The 22,369-nt window shown below is 41.9% G+C and overlaps 1 protein-coding gene across 8 annotated transcripts in view; it reads left to right on the top strand.

Annotated features, from left to right (window-relative positions):
* ABCC9 (ATP binding cassette subfamily C member 9) overlaps nucleotides 1-22,369 on the top strand; it is a 136,159-nt gene that overhangs the window by 72,947 nt on the left and 40,843 nt on the right. For 6 of the 8 annotated variants that reach the window (XM_073318030.1, XM_073318019.2, XM_073318010.1 and 3 more), the window contains 10 exons: nucleotides 5,572-5,610; nucleotides 7,225-7,326; nucleotides 9,310-9,394; nucleotides 10,623-10,703; nucleotides 13,280-13,417; nucleotides 14,015-14,140; nucleotides 15,323-15,419; nucleotides 17,997-18,244; nucleotides 19,345-19,493; nucleotides 20,343-20,412. In XM_073318030.1, the coding sequence (XP_073174131.1) occupies nucleotides 5,572-5,610; nucleotides 7,225-7,326; nucleotides 9,310-9,394; nucleotides 10,623-10,703; nucleotides 13,280-13,417; nucleotides 14,015-14,140; nucleotides 15,323-15,419; nucleotides 17,997-18,244; nucleotides 19,345-19,493; nucleotides 20,343-20,412 (1,135 nt within the window). The remainder of the gene's footprint in view (nucleotides 1-5,571; nucleotides 5,611-7,224; nucleotides 7,327-9,309; nucleotides 9,395-10,622; nucleotides 10,704-13,279; nucleotides 13,418-14,014; nucleotides 14,141-15,322; nucleotides 15,420-17,996; nucleotides 18,245-19,344; nucleotides 19,494-20,342; nucleotides 20,413-22,369) is intronic. The other 2 variants (XM_078849467.1, XM_073318057.2) reach the window with 1 other exon arrangement.

Raw genomic sequence — 22,369 nt, 5'->3', positions numbered from 1 at the left:
CACTTCATGGCCTGTTATTTTGGAGGTGAATTCTGTTCCCCCAACTATCCCACCCAAAGCTCACGTCCTTGGGTTTTGTCTGTGGAAGGAGGGATGACTTTCACCCACAGTGATCAAAATGGCATGGCCCGTTCTTTGAATATTTATCTGTTTGATCATTTTCCCAAAAAGCAGCTTTTTCAAGTTCTCCTCAAGTTCAGTTCTCCTCTTCCTGTCCATGTGTGGCAGAAGCTGCACCAGCCCACTGGGGGCCCTAAGCAGGAATATTCCCCCACCCCCAACACATAATAAAAAGTGAATAGGGGCCCCCTTGAGCTGCTCGGAGCCCTAAGCAATTTCTTAGTCTGCTTATGCCCAGCACTGGCTCTGATGTGTGGCATTGGTTTGGTTCCTTAGTTGTGTGTCACTGTCTGCTGTGCTAACACACGTGATCTCACTGGAATAATTGGTATAGTTAGAACCCATGGAAGAATAACTTTTGTTAAAGAAATAGGAGTAGAGAGTTGGGTGTCAATTAGAATACATGACCTACAGTAATAACACAAAAAGAACAGGAGTACTTGTGGCACCTTAGAGACAAACCAATTTATTTGAGCATAAGCTTTCGTGAGCTACAGCTCACTTCATCGGATGCATGGTCGCCATTTATTTATTTAAAACATTTAAGGAGGATATTCCTTTCAGATTAGTCATTTCCTTTGTAAGGGGCAGGTAAAAGGAGGCAGCAATTCATATTTACATCATTCCAGTAACCATCCTCAAAAGCGTCATCTTATAAACATTCCGATACGCTATGTAAATCTAGACAGCAAAGTTAAATCATACCAAATGAGTCGCAGTTCTTACTGATAACAAGCAAGTTCTACAATACTGCATCTCGAGATGAGCTAACTTTAATCTAGGTTGGGCAATCTTAAGGAAGTTATTTCATCTTTGATACCTCAAGTATTGACTAAATGAATCCTGTTGATGTATTTTACAAAATCATAATAAAAGTTCTAATTACTTTCTTAATTTCCTTCCCCTGTAATTCTGCATACATGAGTTACTATATCTGCTGATCCAGGAATATGCAAAGGGATGAGATACAGACTGGGTAAATTCCCTAGAAACCTCTGCAATAGTAATGTAGGTATAGTACCACTAGGCTGAATTCTGCTCTCAATTGCACTGATGTAAATCTGAAGTAATTCATCTGGATTTATATTGGTGCAAGTCAAAGTAGATTTTGGACCATTGTGGCCAAAATCAGCCCTTGGATAAACTAGTGCAACTCGGAGAGCAGTGAGAGCTGTAACTACTTCCTCTGGGGATGAAACTAGGCATGTATGTTAGGGAAAGAAAGAGAAAGAGTTTCCGTGCACCTTCCTTTTAGAGAACTTGCCCAGGATAGGTTTTATGGGAAGGGAGCTACCAAATTCATGGTCCGTTTTGGTCAATTTCGCAGTCATAGGATTTTAAAAATTGTAAATTTCATGATTTCGGCTATTTAAATCTGAAATTTCACGGTGTTGTAATTGTAGGGGTCCTGACCCCAAACGGAGTTGTGTGGGGTGGGGGGGGGGCGGATCTCAAGGTTATTGTGTGGGGGGAGGGATTAGCGGTACTGCTACCCTTACTTCTGTGCTGCTGCTGGTGGCACCGCTGCCTTCAGAGCTGGGCTGCTGGAGAGCGGCGGCTGCCGGCCGGGAGCCCAGCTCTGAGGGAGGAGCCACCGCCAGCAGCAGCGCAGCAGTAAGGGTGGCCCGGTCTGGTGTTGCCACCCTTACTTCTGCGCTGTCGCTGAGGGGGCACTGCCTTCAAAGCTGGGTGCCCGGCCAGCAGTCGTCACTCTCCGGCCACCCAGCGCAGAAGTGAGGGTGGCAATACCATGAAGCCCCCCTAAAATAACCTTGTGACCCCCTGCAACTCCCTTTTGGGTCAGGACCCCCCATTTGAGAAAGGCTGGTCTCCCCTGTGAAATCTGTGTAGTATAGGGTAAAAGCACACAAAAGACCAGAGTTCATGCAGGGGAGACAAGATTTCACGGTCCGTGACTTGTTTTTCATGGCCGTGCATTTGGTAAGGGCCCTAGTTATGGGCCAGGTTTTCTCTGGGGCTCAGCTTCCACATCGTTCTGGGGTTGTAAGCCCCAGGGACGGCTGCTCTTTTCCACTGCATGTGCTGGGGTTTGCAGCAATCAAAAGCCTGAGGTGTGAGGCTGGCTTCCAACTGTTCTGATAAGTAACTGTCTGGGCAGGCTTCCACTATAATAGGGCATGGGGGCTATCCAGAATCATTGTTAGAGTTCAGCCCTTTATGTAGGGCTGAGTTGGAAAGTTCCCATCCAGACTTTACAGAGGCATATCTGTTTGCATACCACACACAGATGTGTGGTGTGGAGAGAACCAAATCCTCAGAAAATGCCATGGGGGAGCCAAGCAGAGGGGGAGAGCAGCTAAGCAGAATGCTCCTTGCCCTCTGTATAGGCTCTACAGAGAGTAGAGGGTATGTAAGCCTCTGCTGTGCAAAGAATATGTGAGGGCCCAGAAACCAGCTGTAAAACAGGGACAAAACAAAAGTTGGAGCAAAACCTTACTAATGGCTACCACACAAGGTTAGATAACACCGTGATGGGTATTATAAAGACCTCCTTTAGGGATAAATAGGTAGATAGCCAGTGTCAACATGGCTACTGGTTCTGCCCTGGTTATATGGAGAGGCTGGAAGGTAGTCCTCAGTGGAAGTTTCTCATGCAGCTGGAGGGCATCCATATGGTTGGGGCCCTGAATCTTCATTGCCCTGTTGAGCCTGCAGATTAAGTGAGAACTCTATACTTCCACTGTAATCATAGAGCTGTAGCCTTAATTTGCATCCCTCTGTATTTGTTTTGCAGGAGAACAAGAGGCAGAGTTAGAGATATGTTAGTGTTTAAAAAGGTCCAGTCTAGGATACATTGACAATAGTCAGGTTTCAGAGTAACAGCCGTGTTAGTCTGTATTCGCAAAAAGAAAAGGAGTACTTGTGCACCTTAGAGACTAACCAATTTATTTGAGCATAAGCTTTCATGAGCTACAGCTCACTATGCATCCGATGAAGTGAGCTGTAGCTCACAAAAGCTTATGCTCAAATGAATTTGTTAGTCTCTAAGGTGCCACTAGTACTCCTTTTTATTGACAGTAGTCCAATCTGCAGCTAAGACTATTTTTAACTTTCCCTTGAAACCTTGATTTTAAATAAATTTGGCTAACAGATTAGCATACAAAATCAAAGTAATCATATGGAAAATGACTGATCAACCTAATCAATTCAGTGCTTTTCATAATTTCAGACTTAACTCTGGTGTAACTAGCAGTGATCCGGTCTGGGGAAATGTGGATATTTTTTCAAATACAGAGTAAAAAACATTAAATGAACAAAATTAGATAAGGATTACAAATACCTGCATCCAAATAAAGCCCTTTTCATGGAAATATCATGCACTTCAGAACTTGAGCTTTGGAATACTGCCACGCACTGTACTTGTTTCGTTGTCGAACTTAAAGTAGGTAGTTTGAGAAGTAAACTTTCTATGAGTATAAAAGTAAAGGATCAAATCCTTCGTTATTGAATCCCTGATTCAGCATAGCACATAAGTATATGCTTAACTTTAAACATGTGTTTTTGTCCAACTGAAGTCAGTAGAAATTAAGCATGTGTTTACGCACCTAGTTGAAGAGGGATGGGTTGCTGAACAGGGGGCTTAAAAGTCCCATTACTCATACAACTTATCTCATTGATTCTAATGGGAAATTTAGTTATTACAATCTGTTCGCTCTAGTAGTAAGCACCATAGCATTGGTCCCAAAGTTTTAAAAATTATTCTTCTGTTGGCAGTTCTAGACGTATATGCTGGATGTGTTTCCTCAGTCCTTCTCCCACTACTGTGACTCGCCGCTATTTGTTAAGGAAGATGATCTGAGGGGTTTTTTTAAATGAGAGGTTCTAATCTCTCTTTTTTCCGTGGGACTAACTTCTTCCCTCTTTTTAGTCTCAAAAGCCTCTATTTCCCTCTCTCTCGTACCTTGGAAATATTTTTCCATGATAGTGAAGATAGGAATCTGTTTCTGAATACAGAGACAGCTCTGGTTAGACAAGGTCCCAAAATAGCAACTGTGGCTCTTCCACCCTTCCAAAAAGGGAACAGTGGTTCTTCATCTGTGACCTCAGAACACCCTCTGGTTGTTGATCCTGTAAATGTGCAGGCAATCCCAGAACACCCCTTACGTGTGCCACAACTTAATTTCCCCAAGTGGAGCAGCAATAGCTGTCAGTTTAGCAGCTTAGGGCCAGGAGAAGTCAACACACATTAACTAGAGGTTATATCCCTTTTAATAAGCCTTCAGCCCAGGAATCATTACAGCAAACAGGTCCTCATTCCAGAAATCACTACCACAATAATTTCATCGGGCCCCAGACTCAGGCTCCCAAATTTAGTGTCCACACCCAAGTCTCTGCATCAGTTTAGGCTTGTACTCAGGGAAAAACTGCTTCTGCTTAATGCAGCCTGCCTGGCTTCTCTACTGCACTCTGCCTGGTTTCTTCTCTCCCTGCTTCCTGTTCCTGTTAATATCATTGATCATGGAAGCAGCCAATGGGAGTTGCTTAGCTTGGTTGAGGTGGTGAAGTTAGAGGGTGGAAGAGGGTGGGATATTTCCCAGGGAATGCCTTCCTGCTAAATGATGAACTAGCACTTGGCTGAGCCCTCAAGGGTTAACACGTTGTTAATGCAGCCTCACACTCTACAAGGCAGCACGAATGGAGGGAGGGGGGGACTGCATGGCAGAGAGAGACAAAGACACGCACCGTGTGTGTGTGTGTGTGTGTGAGAGAGAGAGAGAGAGACGGTCATTGCCCCTTTCAGTATGCTGACCCCACTCTAAGTACATTACCTTTTTAAGTAGATCAGCAAGTTGAGACAGCAGCTGCTGCCAGCAAGCGCCTTCCATCCTGAGTCCCGTCGTGCTCCCCTCCCCCGCCCCGTTCTCTGGAGATGGCCCAATAGGGTAAAGGAGTGCGGGGGACACCCTGACATTAGCCCCCCTCCCCTGCACAGCAAGCAGGAGGCTCCCGGGAGCAGCTCCAAGGCAGAGGGCAGGAGCAGCACATGGCAGTGGGGGGAGGGACAGCTGAACTGCTGGCAATTGGTAGCCTGCTTGGCGACTGCTGCACAGGGAACTTAGGGGAGTGGGGAGCTGATAGGGGGGGCAGCCGGTCCACCCTGGTTCCAAGCCCCCACCAGCTAACTGTAACGGGCTGCTCTTCCTGCAAGCAGTGGACAAAGCAGGCGGCTGCCAAACAACATTGTATGGGAGCGTTGCGCAACTTTAAATGAGCATGTTCCCTAATTGATCAGCAACATAACAACAAAACGTTAACCGGGATGACTTTAAGTGAGGCATTATTGTATTTACCCTTTAAAAGAAAAATCAATGTTGGAATTCAGCCTTTCAAATGTGTACCCAACCCATTTTTCCCATATGTGAAATGTGCACATAAAAAGTTACTGTATCTATTTCCTGAATACTAAACATCGTTTCCCATAACTTACAGCATAAATGAAACTGACCCTTCTTGTGAAGCAACCAGAAGGTATTATTTCCATTTGCAGTGTATTTGATCAGAATCATTTATTTCCTCGGAATCTCCTTGAACCTTCAGCTTTGTATTTTTCAGTCATTTCCTTGTCTCCTCACCACATTGGTGATAACTTTCTAAAAGATTAACTAGCAGTTTTGTTAAATGCAGTGGTTCCCAATCTTTTTTAGGCAGTTATGCCAGAACACCTGTTTAAAGGCCAGCCCACGAGAGGCGCTAAGCCTTTCCTGCAAAGTGTTAAGTGCTCTCAACTTTCGTTGACATCACTGGGAGTTTAGGGCACTCGGCATCCGGCAGGATGGGGCCCACAGATGTCAAGTTGTAACGCTGAAGCCTGCAGCCTCCCATTTGCTTGTATGTTCTGTAACCAGCAGTGAATCCTGTGCCGCTCCAAATCCTAGTCTCACAGTTGCGCACACAGTGAATGTGGGGTGAACGGCAACGCTATGTGGAAGCTCATCATTAAGGGGCCAGTGTTGTTCCTATTCAAGTCACTTTGGAGATGTCGCCAAAAATACCTGTCACAAATGGCAGAAGTACTATACCAGTAGTTGCCCCCATACTTGTGGTTGGGAACCACTGTGTTACCCGATACCTGATAACCTAAAGAGAAATATTAACATAGTTGAGCAGATTTCTGGGTCTTCTACAAGTTATGGGATGATGCTGAATGCTTCTAACCAATATTTCTAACCAATAGCATAGCACCCTCTCTCTCTCTACAGCAAATCACAGACACCTACTATGTTAAATTAATAGTAAGGTTGTAATCTGAAGCAACATACACGAAGACAATGATCGTTAAGATGGACGCTTCATCACTCAATTCACATCTGCTTGCCTAAGTGTTGCAGAAGTCTCAGAAAGATGGCTGATATCACAGAATCTTATCCACCAGAATACATAAACAAAACAGTTAGAGTAAAGGGCAAAGTAGTCACACACTATATATATCACTATGTATTGAGGCACATTTCAAAGTATGCATTATATTTACTTAACAGACCATAGTGATTTCTTCTGAATTCGTACAGAGTTGTTCTACTTTAGTGTATCATTGCAATCCATTGGATTGCATGGACCTACATGTAAGAAAAATAGCATCTGCTGAAAAATTGTATTGCAAGCAAACGGTAGTTTAAAATAACAAACATACTAAAAAGCAATGAGACAAATGGGCTGGTAACATCCATTTTTTACACTACTTTCCAAGTAGCTGGTTTTGATGTTAGAAAACACTATCCCACTCTGGTACATTTTCTAGTCTTTTAATTTACACTCATATTTAACAATGGACGGAATGGTGGTTTTGACATTTGCAGTTTGCTATTGGACTTACATTCCATATACCATCTCTGGCCCAGTAACAAGCCATTTAAAGCAGTGTCTAAATAGTACAACCTAGAACACAGACCTTTACTTCAGGATAGAGGGTGGATGCTTCTCTGATGTAACCTCTTCCTTTAAAGCTTTTGTCTTCTCTTTTGTTACAGTTTCTTTTATAGTACCTTACCTTCACCTCTGGTTTTTTTTAATGCATATTGTTAACTCTGTTCATAAGACACTTCGAGATAATCTATTTTATTGGTGTGGTTTTAATTTTTCCAGTAGAAACAGATATTCTGTGGCTTATGCAGCACAGAAGCCATGGCTGTTGAATGCTACGGTGGAGGAAAACATTATCTTTGGAAGTCCTTTTAACAAACAGAGGTAATTATCAATTTTCTTAGTGTTATGGAACCTAAGGGCTAGATTCCCTTCCTGACAGAGGAGGAGGGGAGCAAAGGGGTGGATAAAGAGGTGTAAAAGACCCTAAACTCACTGAAGGGATTTTATGGAGAGGACATAGGAGGCAATTACTGACACTTTCACTCCCAGGAGTGGACTGTAACAATGGGAACTGCTGATGTACTGAGCTAGCAAGAGGTATAGGATGGGTGGGGCAGAAAGGGAGATAGAATGGGCTCTTAGCTTCTAAGTCCATTATTATATATTATGGTTCCTGGGTCTTGCATAGTAGGGAGGTCACTCCTTGTAAGGGCCAGGGAGAATGGCAGTTCCTGCTCTGAGGACACAGGAAGTGCTCCCTTCGTAAATTTTTCTGAATTTGGCTGGCCAAAGGCACGTTGCAGCTTACGTGCTCCCACTGTGTACTGAGGAGATCAGGGTGGGATTGTGCCTCCATTGCTCCTCAAAGGGCACTGCAGTTCAGCACTGCCCTCAGTGTAGACCGGTGGGTGAAAGCCATAGTCTGGCTGTTAGGTATAGAGGATTCCTGCTTCAGAAAAGCAGCTGCTTATTCATCTGGGTCCCGAGAGAAAGTAGCTTAATGCTCTGAGGTTACAGCCAAATGCGGGACCAGATTAAGCCAAATTTGAGGCACACCCAACCTGGATGCTCTCCACAGCCACCATCCCAGCAGTGAGTACACATGGAGCAGGAGTGGGAAAAGCAACAGGACCTCTTCCCCCTGACCAAGAAGTGGAAGGGTGGCCCCTCTCTGAACAGCAGGACTACTCTGTGCTGGCAGCAGGTCTGGGGCTTTCTCCTTGGCTCTAACGGGCTGTTGCTCCTTTTTCCTGATGGGGGCTGTCTGCACACTCAGAGCTCGTCTACACATACAGCACTGCAGTGGTGCAGTTGTAGCACTTTGTGAAGATGCTACCTACGCTGGTGGGAGAGCTTCTCTGGTCGGCGTAGGTACTCCACCTCCCCAAGAGGCAGTAGCTATGTCAGCGGGAGAAGCCCTCCAGTCAACGTAGCCTTGGCTACACCAGGGGTTAGGTCAGTATAACTACGTTGCTCAGGGGTGTGGACTTTCCACACCCCTGAGCAACACAGTTATTCTGACATAAATCTGTAACATAGACCAAGCCTTGGACAAATATCATGGCATCTGTTACATGTGGGGCATGTTTACAAGCTTTTCTTGGAAACTGTGGAGACCAGAAACATGTTTTCTATTTTTGAAATCAAGCTGAGGTTCTGATGTCATCATATGACTCTGGAGCAGGGGACCTAGGCATGGTTCTATTGCGTCCATACCTTAATCCAGTCCTGGTCTGGTGGATATCAGAGCACCACATTACAAAACACCATACCATTTGATATTACTGTGCTGAAGACAGGCCTACCTGCTGTGTGCCTACCTCAAGCCAGTGGTAACTGGTGCCCCACTGGAAGCATAGGGGTACTGAAAATCAAAACAGAGCTCTTTTGTGCCTGGTTCTGACTACTCTTATCCAACACTTACTTTCTGTGTTCATTTAAATAGTCAGCCAACAAATGCAGAGGGAAAAGTGACTTGATTTTAGGAAAACAAATTGCTATAATCTAGGAATTTTTACTGGCAACACGCACTTTGCTTTAAGTTATTAAAATTTCATTAATACACATTTCCTATGATATGCCACTCAGTTCACTTGCTAGCAATTAATGATGGGCAGATCTCACAAAATACAGATAAGCATCCACAAATTCGGGGGCCAGAATCTCAGCTGGTGTAAATTAGCCTAGCTTCATTGAAGTCACTAATAAAGGTGGCTTTTTGTAAAGGCTTCACTTGAGTCCCTTTTAACGTTAGCTAAACTCTTTTGAACTTCACCAATAGATTAAGTCTGAGTTTTGGAAGGAGGTTTTTGTTTTATCCAGTCTGGTTGCTTTTCCATAAGAATAATCTTTTTTTCTCTGCAGATACAAAGCTGTTACGGATGCATGCTCTCTGCAGCCGGACATTGACCTATTACCATTTGGTGATCAAACAGAAATTGGAGAGAGGGTAAATAAAGAGGTGGAAGTTTTTATGACAGCCTGATTTGTGTGATGGGTATCCCATTTCTAGATTGTATTGAGCTGCAAGCCTGGTAAACATTAGTAATAGTTGTATTTATTAATATTTATTATAATTCCATATTAACTTATATGCCATCATAGATATTCATGAAACCTAGCAATCAAAAAATTCCAGCTACTCTGATGCTAGTCAGCATTATCATGTACTCCCTAAGGCACCTTAGCCTAGAATCAAAACTTAGGTATCTAGGTATAAATCTGAGCAACTCTGTTGGCTTCTCAGGTCAGAATCTGGCCCTGTGCATTTATTTTTTCCTTAAGTGCCATGGAGCCCCTGCATTCTTTTTATGATACATCATGGAAAATGAAGTCATTTAGGAGACTAATGCTGTGCAGACTCAAGAAAAACAAAGAGAAGGTTTCACTCCTGATATAACTCCACTGTGTTCATTTTACGCTCTGACCCTGATTCTCATTTATACTGTGGCCACTCTATTGCACTCTGGAAGGATAAAGGGGCTTTAAAGTGGGTGTAAATGTAATTTATACACAATCTAAGCCCCTTCACATGGCTAGAATGGGCAAAATGGCCCTTAGTGTAAACAAAAATGAAGTCCTGTGTCAAGAGCACAGAAAAAAAGTCAAGATCTGTGCCACTGACCTTAATCCAGTGGGAGTTTTACTTCCAAGCTCTTATATTGATACTGTAAACTTAAATATTATTAAACTGACAAACTAAAACAATCAATTTTCCTATAAAACACCTTTTAAATAGCTCCACCATTATTTTTATTTTTTAATTCTTTTAAATCTACCAGAGTAGAGGGGTTAGAGTGGAGAGGGGCTGTTCTCCCCTGCTGCTATTCAGAAGCCTCTTTTGATCACAGTCTTCCATATTTTCCTGGCATAATTTGATGCCAGTATCATTTGAAACACACAGCCAAAGACAGTCCTATCCTTCTAGGAGAAGAACTTTATAACATCTAAGTTATTGGTGATTAGTTTATATGAAATTGCACTAATAATAACAGTTTCTTTCTCTGACTGTATTTGTTTACCAACAGGACTAACCTTATATCCAACACTTAGAAAAATTCTAAGGAAACTTCTTTGGGTGGTTTAAAAAAAAACCTGGCATTTTTCAATGTCTTGTCATACACAAATCATTTTGTTTATTCAAAAGACCCATTTTTATGACCTGTTATATTCACTAGGGGATTAACTTAAGTGGCGGCCAACGGCAGAGAATCTGTGTAGCTCGAGCACTCTATCAAAACACCAACATTGTCTTCTTGGTAAGATTTTTTTTTAAATATGAAATATGCAGACTTCATAATAAAAATGTTGCCCTTATATTTAGCTTTCCTACAGGGACCTATATCTACATTTGGATCCAGAATGCAGAGACAGGAAAAAGAACAAATAAACAATGACCAGAAGCAGTAGCAGAATATATTAGGAGGTTGGTGAAAGAGGCCCTGTTACGTAGTTCAGTGTAAAAAGATTTGGACAGGATTCTGATACCCATACTCACAGTGAGTACCACACATCATCCCAATGAAATCAATGGGATTTTTCTGAAGAGTCGGGGTATCACAATTTAGCCTTTTGTGAGGAATAAGTGGACTTAGGGTTTAGCAATGGGATACATGGCCTTTCACTTCTCTGTTACTACTCCCAATTCAGTGTATGTTGACGGTTTCTGAAAGTCATCACCCATGTGATGGCTGTTTGATTCCTAGGCAAAATAAAAATTGGTGGACTCACCTTAGTTCTTAGAGGAAAAGTGCTTGCATAAAAAACTTGCCAACACAATTGGCATCCTTGCTGGTAGAGACAGTGGAGAGAGGCAAAGGACTGGAGTCTGAACTACTCTCTCATCCTTCCAGGTTCTCTCTCCAGGTGGAATTACAGGCATATTAATGAGTCAGGCTTGGAGGAAGCTTGCATTGGCATGTACTCAGCTGTATCAGATGACATCAGTTAGCTGTTGAAATAGGCTCAGGTCTAAAGTTTGAATCTGAATCTGAATTTCCCCAAATTTTGGGGGAGGATTCCAAATCTGGTGTTCCAGTTCAGGTCCATCTCTAGTTTCCAAGAGTGTCAGTCTGGGACCAGCACTAAATTGACTCAGAAATAGAACATAACATAACAGCCATACTGGGTCAGACCAAAGATCCATCTAGCCCAGTATCCTGTCTTACGACAGTGGCCAATGCCAGGTGTTTCAGAGGGGAAACCAAAAAGTCACAAGGAGAATCTGAGTGATTTACTACAGGCTTAAGAGTAAAGGTTTTATCTTTCTTATTGTTTTCCACTTTAGCCCTCTCACTAAAGATGATACAGATTAGCATTAGGGCAACAGATAGCACTTTAGTAATTTCAGCTGTTTGCTTTTTTTTAGAATAGGTTAAATGTTTAAAAGAACAAAATAAATAAACTCTGGTACATACTGTGACAGGTTGCCCCCCTTTAAGATGTCACCTAAGGTACTGGGATACCACTGAGCTTGCCTGTTCCACCAGGCTGGGCCCCCTTTGCCCTGTCTTGCTGAGCCAGGTTCTTAAGCCTCCTCTAGCACACACCCAGGCAGGACCACACCCAGCTGCAGAAAGATACAGACACTAAGATCAGCTCTAGGAAGACTCAGCTTAAGGGACTTGCCCCAGCACTCAAGTGCCCCCCTCTCTTGGAGTGCAGACCCAAAGGTATATTGTCTTGCACTCTATAGAAAAATCTGCACAGCACAAGCTCATATAAAATTTGCCCTCTCCCTCAATGTGAAGAGAGAGATGCACAGCTTCTTCACATTGCCTCCACCCCGACCCCCAAGATAGGAATTGCACAAACTGGGTAATGTTATAAACAAGAAATAAGTTTATTAACTACAAAAGACAGATTTTAAGTGATTATAAGAGATAGCAAACAGAACAAAATAGATTACTAAGCAAACAAAACAAAACACACAAACTAAGCTTGATTCACTAAAGAAACAGGTTACAAAATGAAAAGGAGTACTAGTGGCACCTTAGAGACTAACCAATTTATTTGAGCATAAGTTTTCGTGAGCTACATCCGATGAAGTGAGCTGTAGCTCACGAAAGCTTATGCTCAAATAAATTGGTTAGTCTCTAAGGTGCCACTAGTACTCCTTTTCAAATACAGACTAACACGGCTGCTACTCTGAAAGGTTACAAAACGTAATTTCTCACCCTAAATGTTGAATTAGGCAGGATGCAGAGTTTCTGTAGCTCAGAGTTCCAGTTATTTCTTCTTACAGACTGGACCCCTGTCTCAGTCTGGACTCACCCCTGTCTTTCCCTTCAGGTTAGTTCCTTTGTCCCTTCAGGTTTTTTCAGCAGTCCTTCTTCTTGGGTAGGCAATGGAGGAGAGACCCCAGATCAACTCCCTTCCCAGCCCTTAAAAATAATTTGTTGTTTATCCCCACCCCCTACAGTGGAAAAGTACCAGGAGTGTCTAAGGGAGTACTTTTCATCAGGTGACATTATCACCTGACATTGTAGTGTCAATGCAGCATCCCAGGAAGCACCTCAGGAAGGTGGGAGATTAGTATCATCAGAGTTCTATTGTCCTTCTTAAATGGATCATTCAGGAGGATTGCCTGTTGTCTGATGCAATTGTTACATAGTCAATATTCCTAACTGTAGATACAGAAATGCTACATGCATACAAATTGGATAATCACATTCAGTAAATTATAACCTTTCCAATGATACCTTACATGAGCCAGCTTGCATAAAGTATATCTTAGTTATGCCATATTCATATCATAACCATATTTCTATGAAGAGTATAGGGTGTAATGTCACACCTAGCTCTCTGCCCCAATTTTTCTTTTATCCAATTGCAGGATGATCCATTCTCTGCACTGGACATTCACTTAAGTGATCACTTGATGCAGGAAGGTATCTTGAAGTTCCTCCAGGAAGACAAAAGGACACTTATTCTGGTGACACATAAATTACAATATCTGCCACATGCGGACTGGGTAAGAGGGGAGCCACCACTTGCCAGTTTATCACATTGTAAGGACTGTGGTCACCTCCATGGGCCCTCAGTGGGGATATAGTTGAAGGTGAATCTATAGTGTTTAAACGATTGTTCTGCTAAGAGCCATCCCACCATCTGTTCTTGCAGTGGGCATGGAGGTCCTAGCCCTGTATTCCACTTGTAGGTCTGCAACACTGACTGGTATGGAGTGAAAAATATTTTATTTGAACTTTACTTCCATTTAACCATGGACAAGTAATTGGCACATAGCTTATAAATCAAAGCTGCTTACGATCTTTGATTGAAATGTGCTATACAAACAATTATTCTATTATTAATTATACCTTGTCCTCTTTCTTTTGAAGCAATATGTCCACAAATAACTATTTCCTGTAATAGTTTCATTGTAAGATATATCTTGACAAAATAACTTTTAAAAGCTATTGATAAAATGTGCAGCCATTGGGTACAATGAACACTGAAATTAGCCCAGTTGTGAGTTTTAGCTCATTCTCATTGAGATCTTCAGCATTGTTCCAAATGCAGTGATTATGTCACGTTGTTGAGTAGACGTATTGATAATCCTCTTTTCTAGATTATAGCTATGAAGGATGGTTATGTGCTCAGAGAAGGGACATTGAAGGACATCCAGACCAAAGATGTTGAACTGTATGAGCACTGGAAAACTCTGATGAATCGTCAAGACCAAGAATTAGAAAAGGTAATGACAGAGAGTGGGATGAGGGTGCATTGTAGCAAAGCATCTTGAATGTTGATCCATGTCTGAGTCCATTCTAATGTATTTATGGTGAAATTCTCCTCTCAGGTTGATTGATGGGTGGAATTCTGCACATCAGTAGACCTCATGGGAGGATTTTGAGTGCAGTGACTTGGTGTTCTGGGCTCTTCAGGGAGACCAGAAACATAGGCTTCTGTGTTACCCCTCTGTCTCAGCAAGAGAGAGTTTTGCTGGAGCTTAAACTGTGTCAGCTCTCTGCCATACCAGTCTATCCACCTCACCAGCAAACTCCTCAAGGTTCTTCCAGTCTAATCCTTGCCTCGCAGGCAATGTTCCCTCTAATTTTTGACAAGCCATGTACGCAAAAAATTTCTTCTGTGCAAATTTTTGTGCATGCGGTGTTTCGCCTTGTGCGCGGGGTTTAGGATCTGTGTGCGTGCACACATGTGCATAGCTTAGAGGGAGCAGTGCTCGCAGGTAACATTTAGTGAACCCCAGGTCCTGAGTTCCTCCGAGACATCTCCTTGCAGTGCTCTCAGTGGACTCTCACACAAATTATTAAGTCTGCTATCTCCAGAGAGGCACTACACACATACTAACATCTTAGCCCAGCTGAGGACACATTCTTCACCTTAATACACAGCACTGAGATGGTTTATAATAAAAGTAAGTATAGGTATAAGAACATAGATTTAAGTGATACTAAGCAAGAGTAATAGAGACAGAAATGGTTACAAATAAAACAAAAGTAAAACATGCTTTTTAGAGTCTTAAATTGAACAGATTACAATACTGGTTTCAGGCAATTTCTCAGAATCTTCAACCCATATGGCTGAAGGATCCACCTTTCACAGATTTCAAGAGCGCTTTCCTCTTTTGTCCCTTAAGTGTTAGATAGGTAAGGGGTTCTCTCCCCTTCTTTTTATAGTGCATGAAACCTTTGAAATATATTCTTCTGAAGTGTATCCCCAAGTAATGTTTTCTCCCCTGCTGCTTGTGCTCCAGGAAGCTGATGCCATCCTGTCTTCCTCATGCTTCCCTCAATTTGCTTTTCCTGTGGACTCAGATGCAAATGAACTTCCATTGTCTCTGGCATCACCTTGCTTACACTAAAATAATGACACTCACAGTAGGTTGGGCTCTCAAGTTAATGTAATGTTACAGGATATGGAAACTGACCAAACTACTTTGGAAAGAAAAACTCTCAGAAGAGCAATGTACCCGAGAGAATCCAAAGCACAACTGGAAGATGAGGATGAAGGTACATTATATCTTTTTACACTGGGTAGACTATAAACATGCATCATTCACATGTAGCCACATTCTTAAGATATTGCTAAATGTTCTTGGCAATGAGATATGAAGATGTTGATGACATTTACTCTTTTGGGCAATAGGAGTGGAAAGTCCAATACTTTGAGCTATTTAGAATTAGAGCTGTTTAATGGATTCTTCATGGAGTTTTGCAAACAATGTGCAGGAATAAGGATAGAGGAGAGCTAGAGATTTACTATGCTGCATTTTCTGGAGATAGTAAGAGAGAAATGGGAAAAAAAAAGATATATAGAGAAATTCTGGGCCAGAGCCTCAACTACTGTTAATCGACGTAGCTCCATGGAAGTCACTGTGTTATGCTGTTTTACACCAGCTGAGGATCTAGCCTTCTAGCTCCAGTTTTGTCACATGGTTATGAATGCCCCCACTGATTCTGCCTATTGAGATACCCCCCACAGGCTCCTGACAGTAGCTTGTAGTTATTTGCACATCCTTTTAAAGAAGAACATGATTTTTTTTTAAATTAGAGCTGGAGCCTAGTCTGCTATTTTGGGATCTGGATCTGTCTAGGTATTTGTGGCCCCATCATCCAAGTTACCTTTTTGTCTCCACGAATTTCTACATTTTTTGAGGCAGTGATCCAGATCTGAGTCACTTTTAAAGTTACCTGGGGGGTTATAGGCTGCTGGCAATAGGACCTATCAAGAACACCTCTGGGATGTTGGGGAGCCCCTCAGGGGAATATTCAGTTCTGGCAGCCAGTGGGATGGTGCCAGAGAGATAAAGGGATTAACTGAATGCTTCATAAGCTTAGTGGAGTATTGATTTACGTCAAGGACTCACAGACTGGCAGAGTTATTGACTGGATTGACTATCTAATTAATAAGTTCTGTTTGTGGGGCTGTTTATCCCTGTAGAGTGTTTCATCTGGCTATGCTACTTGAGGTATATAGGGTATTTTCTAAGGCTCATGATGGCACTATGACTTGGTGGTTTAGTGATACCCTCCACTGCTTTGTTCCAGAGGCTGAACATAGCACTTCTTTAACATGTACAGTCTCCAGTGGTCTTGAGGGCAGAAAAACTAAGGTCTTCCCACACTTCTAGTTCTTGGATATAGCAGTAATACCATGTCAATAGACCAGTCCTATAACCTGGATACAGATATCTTCTTCCTTCAGTAAGTCATAAAGAATGGGGATTGAAGGCCCTGTGGAGACATGACTATACATTCCAACAGAACACCAGCATCCAACAACTCCAGAATTCTGAGACAAAACACTTGGTTAAGGTGGTAAAATACATATCAATAACTTCAAGGGTAACATTTAACAGGACTTTGTGCTCTAGTTCCTTGTTATCCTGGTTCTCACATTCACTCACTGTATGATCTTGAAAAAGTATTTAAACTCTCTGTGCCTCAGAACATATGAAATTTCAGATAAATTAGTGACTCTCCATAATATTCAGAATTACTAAAGTACTTCAGACACTGTCAGTTCAGGGCTGTCAAGTCAAAAGAAAGTTCTGTCAGAAGACTCCAGGTCTACATTCCCCTCAAGTGTGCATAGAAGTACTGTGAGCTTCAATACTCTTGTTGTGTCTCAAATTTCCACAATGCAATGTTTTCACAGCAGCATATTGTGATACATAAGCATGTTACAACAGAGCACAACCATCACCTCATGTTGCAATGTGATGTGGTTTCACATGATAGTGTCCTCTTCTATGAAGATAAAGTTTGTAGTGATTGCAGGTAATGTTAAGGAAGAGCCCTGCTAAGCAACACGAGGCAACTCTTCTGTATGGAATGTTTGACAAAGTTGTCTGTAGCTTCCCAAACAATCCATAAAAGCTTCACTCCCCATCTGATAATGTAAAGACAAGCTGAACACACCAGAAAAGCTTTTGGAAATCCTAAAACTAGTCTGATTTCTATGAATGCATTCCATACTGAAGATATGATTTATTGAGGGCATGTCTACACTTACCATGGATCGATGCTGTGGTGATCTATCCATCGGGGTTCAATTCAGCAGGTCTAGTGAAGACCCACTAAATCGATTACAGATTGCTATCCTGGAGTATCTGGTACTCCACTGAAACAAAAAGTGTAAGGTAAGTCGACAGAAGAGTTTCTCCTGTCGACCCAGCGTGGTTGACCTAGGCTACGTTGACTCCAGCTATGTTATTCATGTAGCTGGAGTTGCATAACTTAGGTCAACTTAGCCCCATAGTGTAGACCTGTCCTTAAGGATTATTAACAAAACTAGAGCTAGTCAACTGAAAGGGATGGAAAAAACATGATTTTGTGAGGGCATTTCCCCTTTTCTTATTTTCAAAAATTCAAAAAATGTTAACAAGCTGTAGAGTTGGTGGAAGAAAAGAAAGAACAGTCACAAAACATATCTAAAAGTGTTGCTGTTTTTTAATTAAAAATGTGAAATTATCATCCAAATGTCAACATTCAAAAAATGTCAACCATCCCCACTCACAACATGAATGATTGTCCGTGTGGTACTGAATAAAATCTAACTGATTTGGTCAAATCTCTGAATCACAGAGGAAGAAGAGGAGGAAGATGATGATGATAACATGTCAACAGTAATGCGGCTTAGAACAAAGATGCCGTGGAAAACCTGCTGGAGATATCTTACCTCTGGAGGATTTTTCTTACTGTTTCTGATGATTTTCTCCAAGCTCTTGAAACACTCAGTCATTGTAGCCATAGATTACTGGCTGGCAAGATGGACATCCATGGAGAATGGAAATAAAACAGGGGATTCCGCAGACCCTCAACGCTCAAACAAGGTTGGCCATAATTTACAGCTTGTCAGGCAAAAATATTCTCAAATAATTGAAAAATAACCCTATGTTAACCTAGTAACCAGTTAGATTGGGAATGTAGCTAATATAGATACTATAACATCAATTGTTAAATAAGATGGGTGAATTGGTTAATCTAATTTAAAAACCAATATAAATCTTAATCCAAATGTCAAACTGAAACTAAAACTTGTTTGAGTGTAGAAGAACTTTGGACTCAAATTTTCAAAAATTGGAGCCTAATAGGCTCCTAAATCCACATTTAGCAACCTAAATTAATACCCAGATTTTCAAAAGTGCTGATCACACAGCAGTTCCCATTGATACTAACAGAGAAATTAACCCAAAGTTTTGCCATTTAAATAGGATCTGGCAGTGATTTGGATTCAAGAAGTATCCCAAAGTTCAGATGCTTATGAAAACGTAGTAAAAGTTTTCTCATGAGATTTCCAGTACCTCTCATATCCAGGCAGAATCCAGAGGGCAGATCCTTAGCTGGTCTAAATTATTATGGCCCAATTAGACCAGCTGAGGAGCTGCCCCTCTGACCTCCAGTGGAGCTTGAAATTAACGTTTTTTTTTCTTTCTGACGTTATCCAAACTTAATTCCTGAAAAGTTCTGTTTTACTTCAGTCTGAGTTTTGGGGACCTTTGCATTTATCCAAACTTGTTCACCTATCTAATTCACAAGCCTTGGGCCCAGTCCTGCAACGTGCTGAACATCCTCAACTCACGACCTTGCAGCATACTCACCTTTAGTAGCTGCAGTGAACTTGATTCATTACGCATCTTCCTGAGACAAATTAGGCCCCCAAATTAATCCCCAATCTGAAAATCTGCTGCACCCAAATATAGGGAATTGCAGGATTGGGGCCATAGGTGGAAAACTCCTTTTATAATGTTTTAAAAAAAAAAGAATCACGTTAATTTAAACATGCAGCACATGTTCCATTATTATTGAAGTCTTTTGGAGTCTGACACATCAGCTGGTGTTAGCTCTGAAGAACATTGCCTTGGGGATTTCCAAGGTTAATTTTTTTCTCCTTTTATTATTAATGGTATTATTAATTTATTATTATTATTAGTCTTATCATGTAGCTGTGTTCAGCATGCTTTGTGGAGCAGGGATCATCCTTTGCCTCATCACATCCCTGACTGTGGAGTGGATGGGCCTCACAGCAGCCAAGAACCTTCACCACAATCTCCTCAATAAGATCATCCTCGGACCAATCAGGTACAGCAAAAGTGATTTTCCTGCTGAGAGGCCAATCTACCAAAGAACACCTGCTGTGTAACACAGTGGCTAGTGCTGAGAAGAGCATAGCTCATTCCCCTACAGCCCTCAAGTCCCGCAGAATCTGAAAGTGCCAGCTGAGACGCTGAGGAAATTACCCTCTTTCAGGCTGGAAAACATACAATTTCAGATTCTGCCTGCTTTTCATACCCAGTGGTTTTCATCTGAAAGTAATTTCAAGTTACAAAGTTTTCAGACAGTTTGAAATTCATCTAGAGGTTTTGGGGCCACAGAAGGTTCCCAGTGTGGTGGAAATGCATCAGTTCCAATGCACAGAGGTGGGAGTTTGTGTGTGGGGGACACACACCATATTTCTTATGCTCCAAAGAGACAGGTTCTGCATGAGCTTGACATAGCCCAGCACGGAGGGTGGGTTGGCCCAGGGTGTGATTGCATGCAAGCAGTGACTGCAGTTCCCATATAAAGAGTGAATAGGTTACACACTGTCCTGTCCAGCCCGGGAGTTGGAAACTTAACCCAGGACAGCAGGGTGGACTTTACAATGAATCTTTCAAGTTGAGGGAGCCAGAGGATGGATAGAGGAGTTGAGAGAAGGGGACTGAGAGTTTTTCAGGGGGTTGTGGAAGAGGAGACTTAAAAGTTTGGAGTTAAAATAAGATTTAGATGGCATTCCAAATTCAGGTATAAGACTAAATTATAGTTTTCATATTTTCTAACTGCTTCTAGGGGACTGGTTCGACAGTAGCCCTAAGTTCTTACTGAGGTTGATATTTCTCCAGAACCAGACTTTCTCTTCACATAGTTTTTTGCTTCTGTTTTGTTCAATAGATTCTTTGACACAACTCCCCTGGGGCTAATTCTAAATCGCTTCTCTGCTGATACGAATATCATTGATCAGGTGAGCACATTGATCCATTTATTCTATAATGTCTTGCCCAATTAATGCCACCATTTTGGAGAAGAAATACACCATTTGTATTCAATCAGTACTTCTGTTCTATATTTGGAAAGAAGGATTCATATCACATGAGGATGATTAACTACTTTCAGCCCACTACTAACTAACAACATCTACTAGGCATAAACATTTTAAAATCTGCAGCCCCAAATAACTTGCACTCAAGAGTCCTAAAAGAGTGGGCTGAAGAGATTTCTAGTTTGATTAGGTTAATTTCAATAAATTTTGGAATACCAAAGGAATTCCAGAAGAATGTAATACTGCTAATTTTGTGCTAATATTCAAAAAGGGCTAGCCGCACGACTATAGGCTGTCTAGCCTGACATTAATGTTGGGCAAAATAATGGAAAAACTGATAGGAGATTCAAGCAGCGATTAAATTCTCAGAGATTATTTCCCAGGGCGCTGCCCCGCTCCTGATTCTGGGCTCCGGTCTTCAGCTGCAGGATGTCTAAGGTCTTTAGCCCCGCAGGGGGTTGGGTGCCGGGGCTCAGGGACTTCAGCCCTGTGGTGGGAGGGAAGCGCCAGGGTTCAGGCTTCTGCCCTGAGGCAGGTGCCAGGGCTTCTGCGGGTTTGAAAATGTTTACCAGAGCTCTGCTTCGGTGGGCTCAGGCTGAATTTAAGCCTTGGATTCAAGTGATAAAGAATTAAAAGATAGGAATATAATTAATGCCACTTAATAAGGTTTGATGGAAAATAATTCTTGTCTAGCAAAGCTGATTTCATCCTTTAATGTGATTAGAAGTTTGGTTTATAAAAGTAACTGCATAGATGCAATAGACTTTTGTAAGACATTTGACTGAGTACTGCATGACATTCTGCTTAAAAATTAGCACTAGACAATATCTATAATGTTCACATTAAATGCTGAAGAACCAGTTAACTGACATCTCAAAAAGTAGCCGTCGCTGGAGCATCGGTGCTGGAACTAGTGGTCCTGGGGGTGCTGCTGCATTCCCTGGTTTGAAGTGATTTCCATTATATACAGGGTTTACAGTTTGGTTCAATGGCTCTCAGCATCCCCATGATACAAATTGTTCCAGCACCTCTGCAATGGGGAATCATCACTGAATGGGGCTGTTTGTAGTGGGCTTCTACAGAGATTAGAATGAGGCCCGACACTATTGACCATTTTCATCAAGGATATAGAACTAACTATAAAATCGCTGATGATGAAACTTGCAAATGACACAAAGATTGTCAGAGTGGTGAATAATGAGAACAGGGCAGTCACAGAGTGATCCTGATCACTTGGTATACTGAGCCCATTCAAACAAAATACTTTTTAATACAGCAAATGTAAAGTTATATATCTAGGAACAAGGAATGGAGAATGAGGGGAACTGTATCCTGGAAAGCAATGACTCTGGAAAGGGCTTATGGAGGGCTCATAGAGGGCTCAGTGGGTAAGCAACTCAACGTGAGCTGCCAATGTGATTCTGTGGCAAAAACAGCTAATGTGATTCTTGGATGCATAAATAGGGGAGAAGTGAGAAGGAAGGAGTGGGGAAGTGATTTTATTTCTGTGTATGGCAATGTCAAGCAACACTGTAATACTAGCAGAGAAGGGCACAAAAAGAACCAATGGCTGGAAGCTGAAGCCAGACAAATTCAAACAAGAGATTAGGCACAAGTTTTTAACAGTGAAGGTTATTAACTGCTGGAATAATCTAACAAGGAAAGTGATGGATTCTCCATCTCTTGGTGTTTCAAATCAAGACTGGGTGCCTTCTGGAAGTTATGCTTTAGCCAAACTCAAATCATTGGGCTCAATACAGGGGAAACTGGGTGAAATTTAATAGTCTATGATATACAGAATGTCAGACTAGACCTAATGGTGCCTTCTGGCCTTAAACTGCATGAGTCTATGTAAAGTTATAGTGCAAGGGTTCTCAAA

Source organism: Lepidochelys kempii, chromosome 1 (assembly GCF_965140285.1).
Source record: "Lepidochelys kempii isolate rLepKem1 chromosome 1, rLepKem1.hap1, whole genome shotgun sequence".
Taxonomy (NCBI): domain Eukaryota; kingdom Metazoa; phylum Chordata; order Testudines; family Cheloniidae; genus Lepidochelys; species Lepidochelys kempii.
Note: the sequence above shows the minus strand (reverse complement) of the source record. Positions and strands in the feature narration are given on the sequence as shown.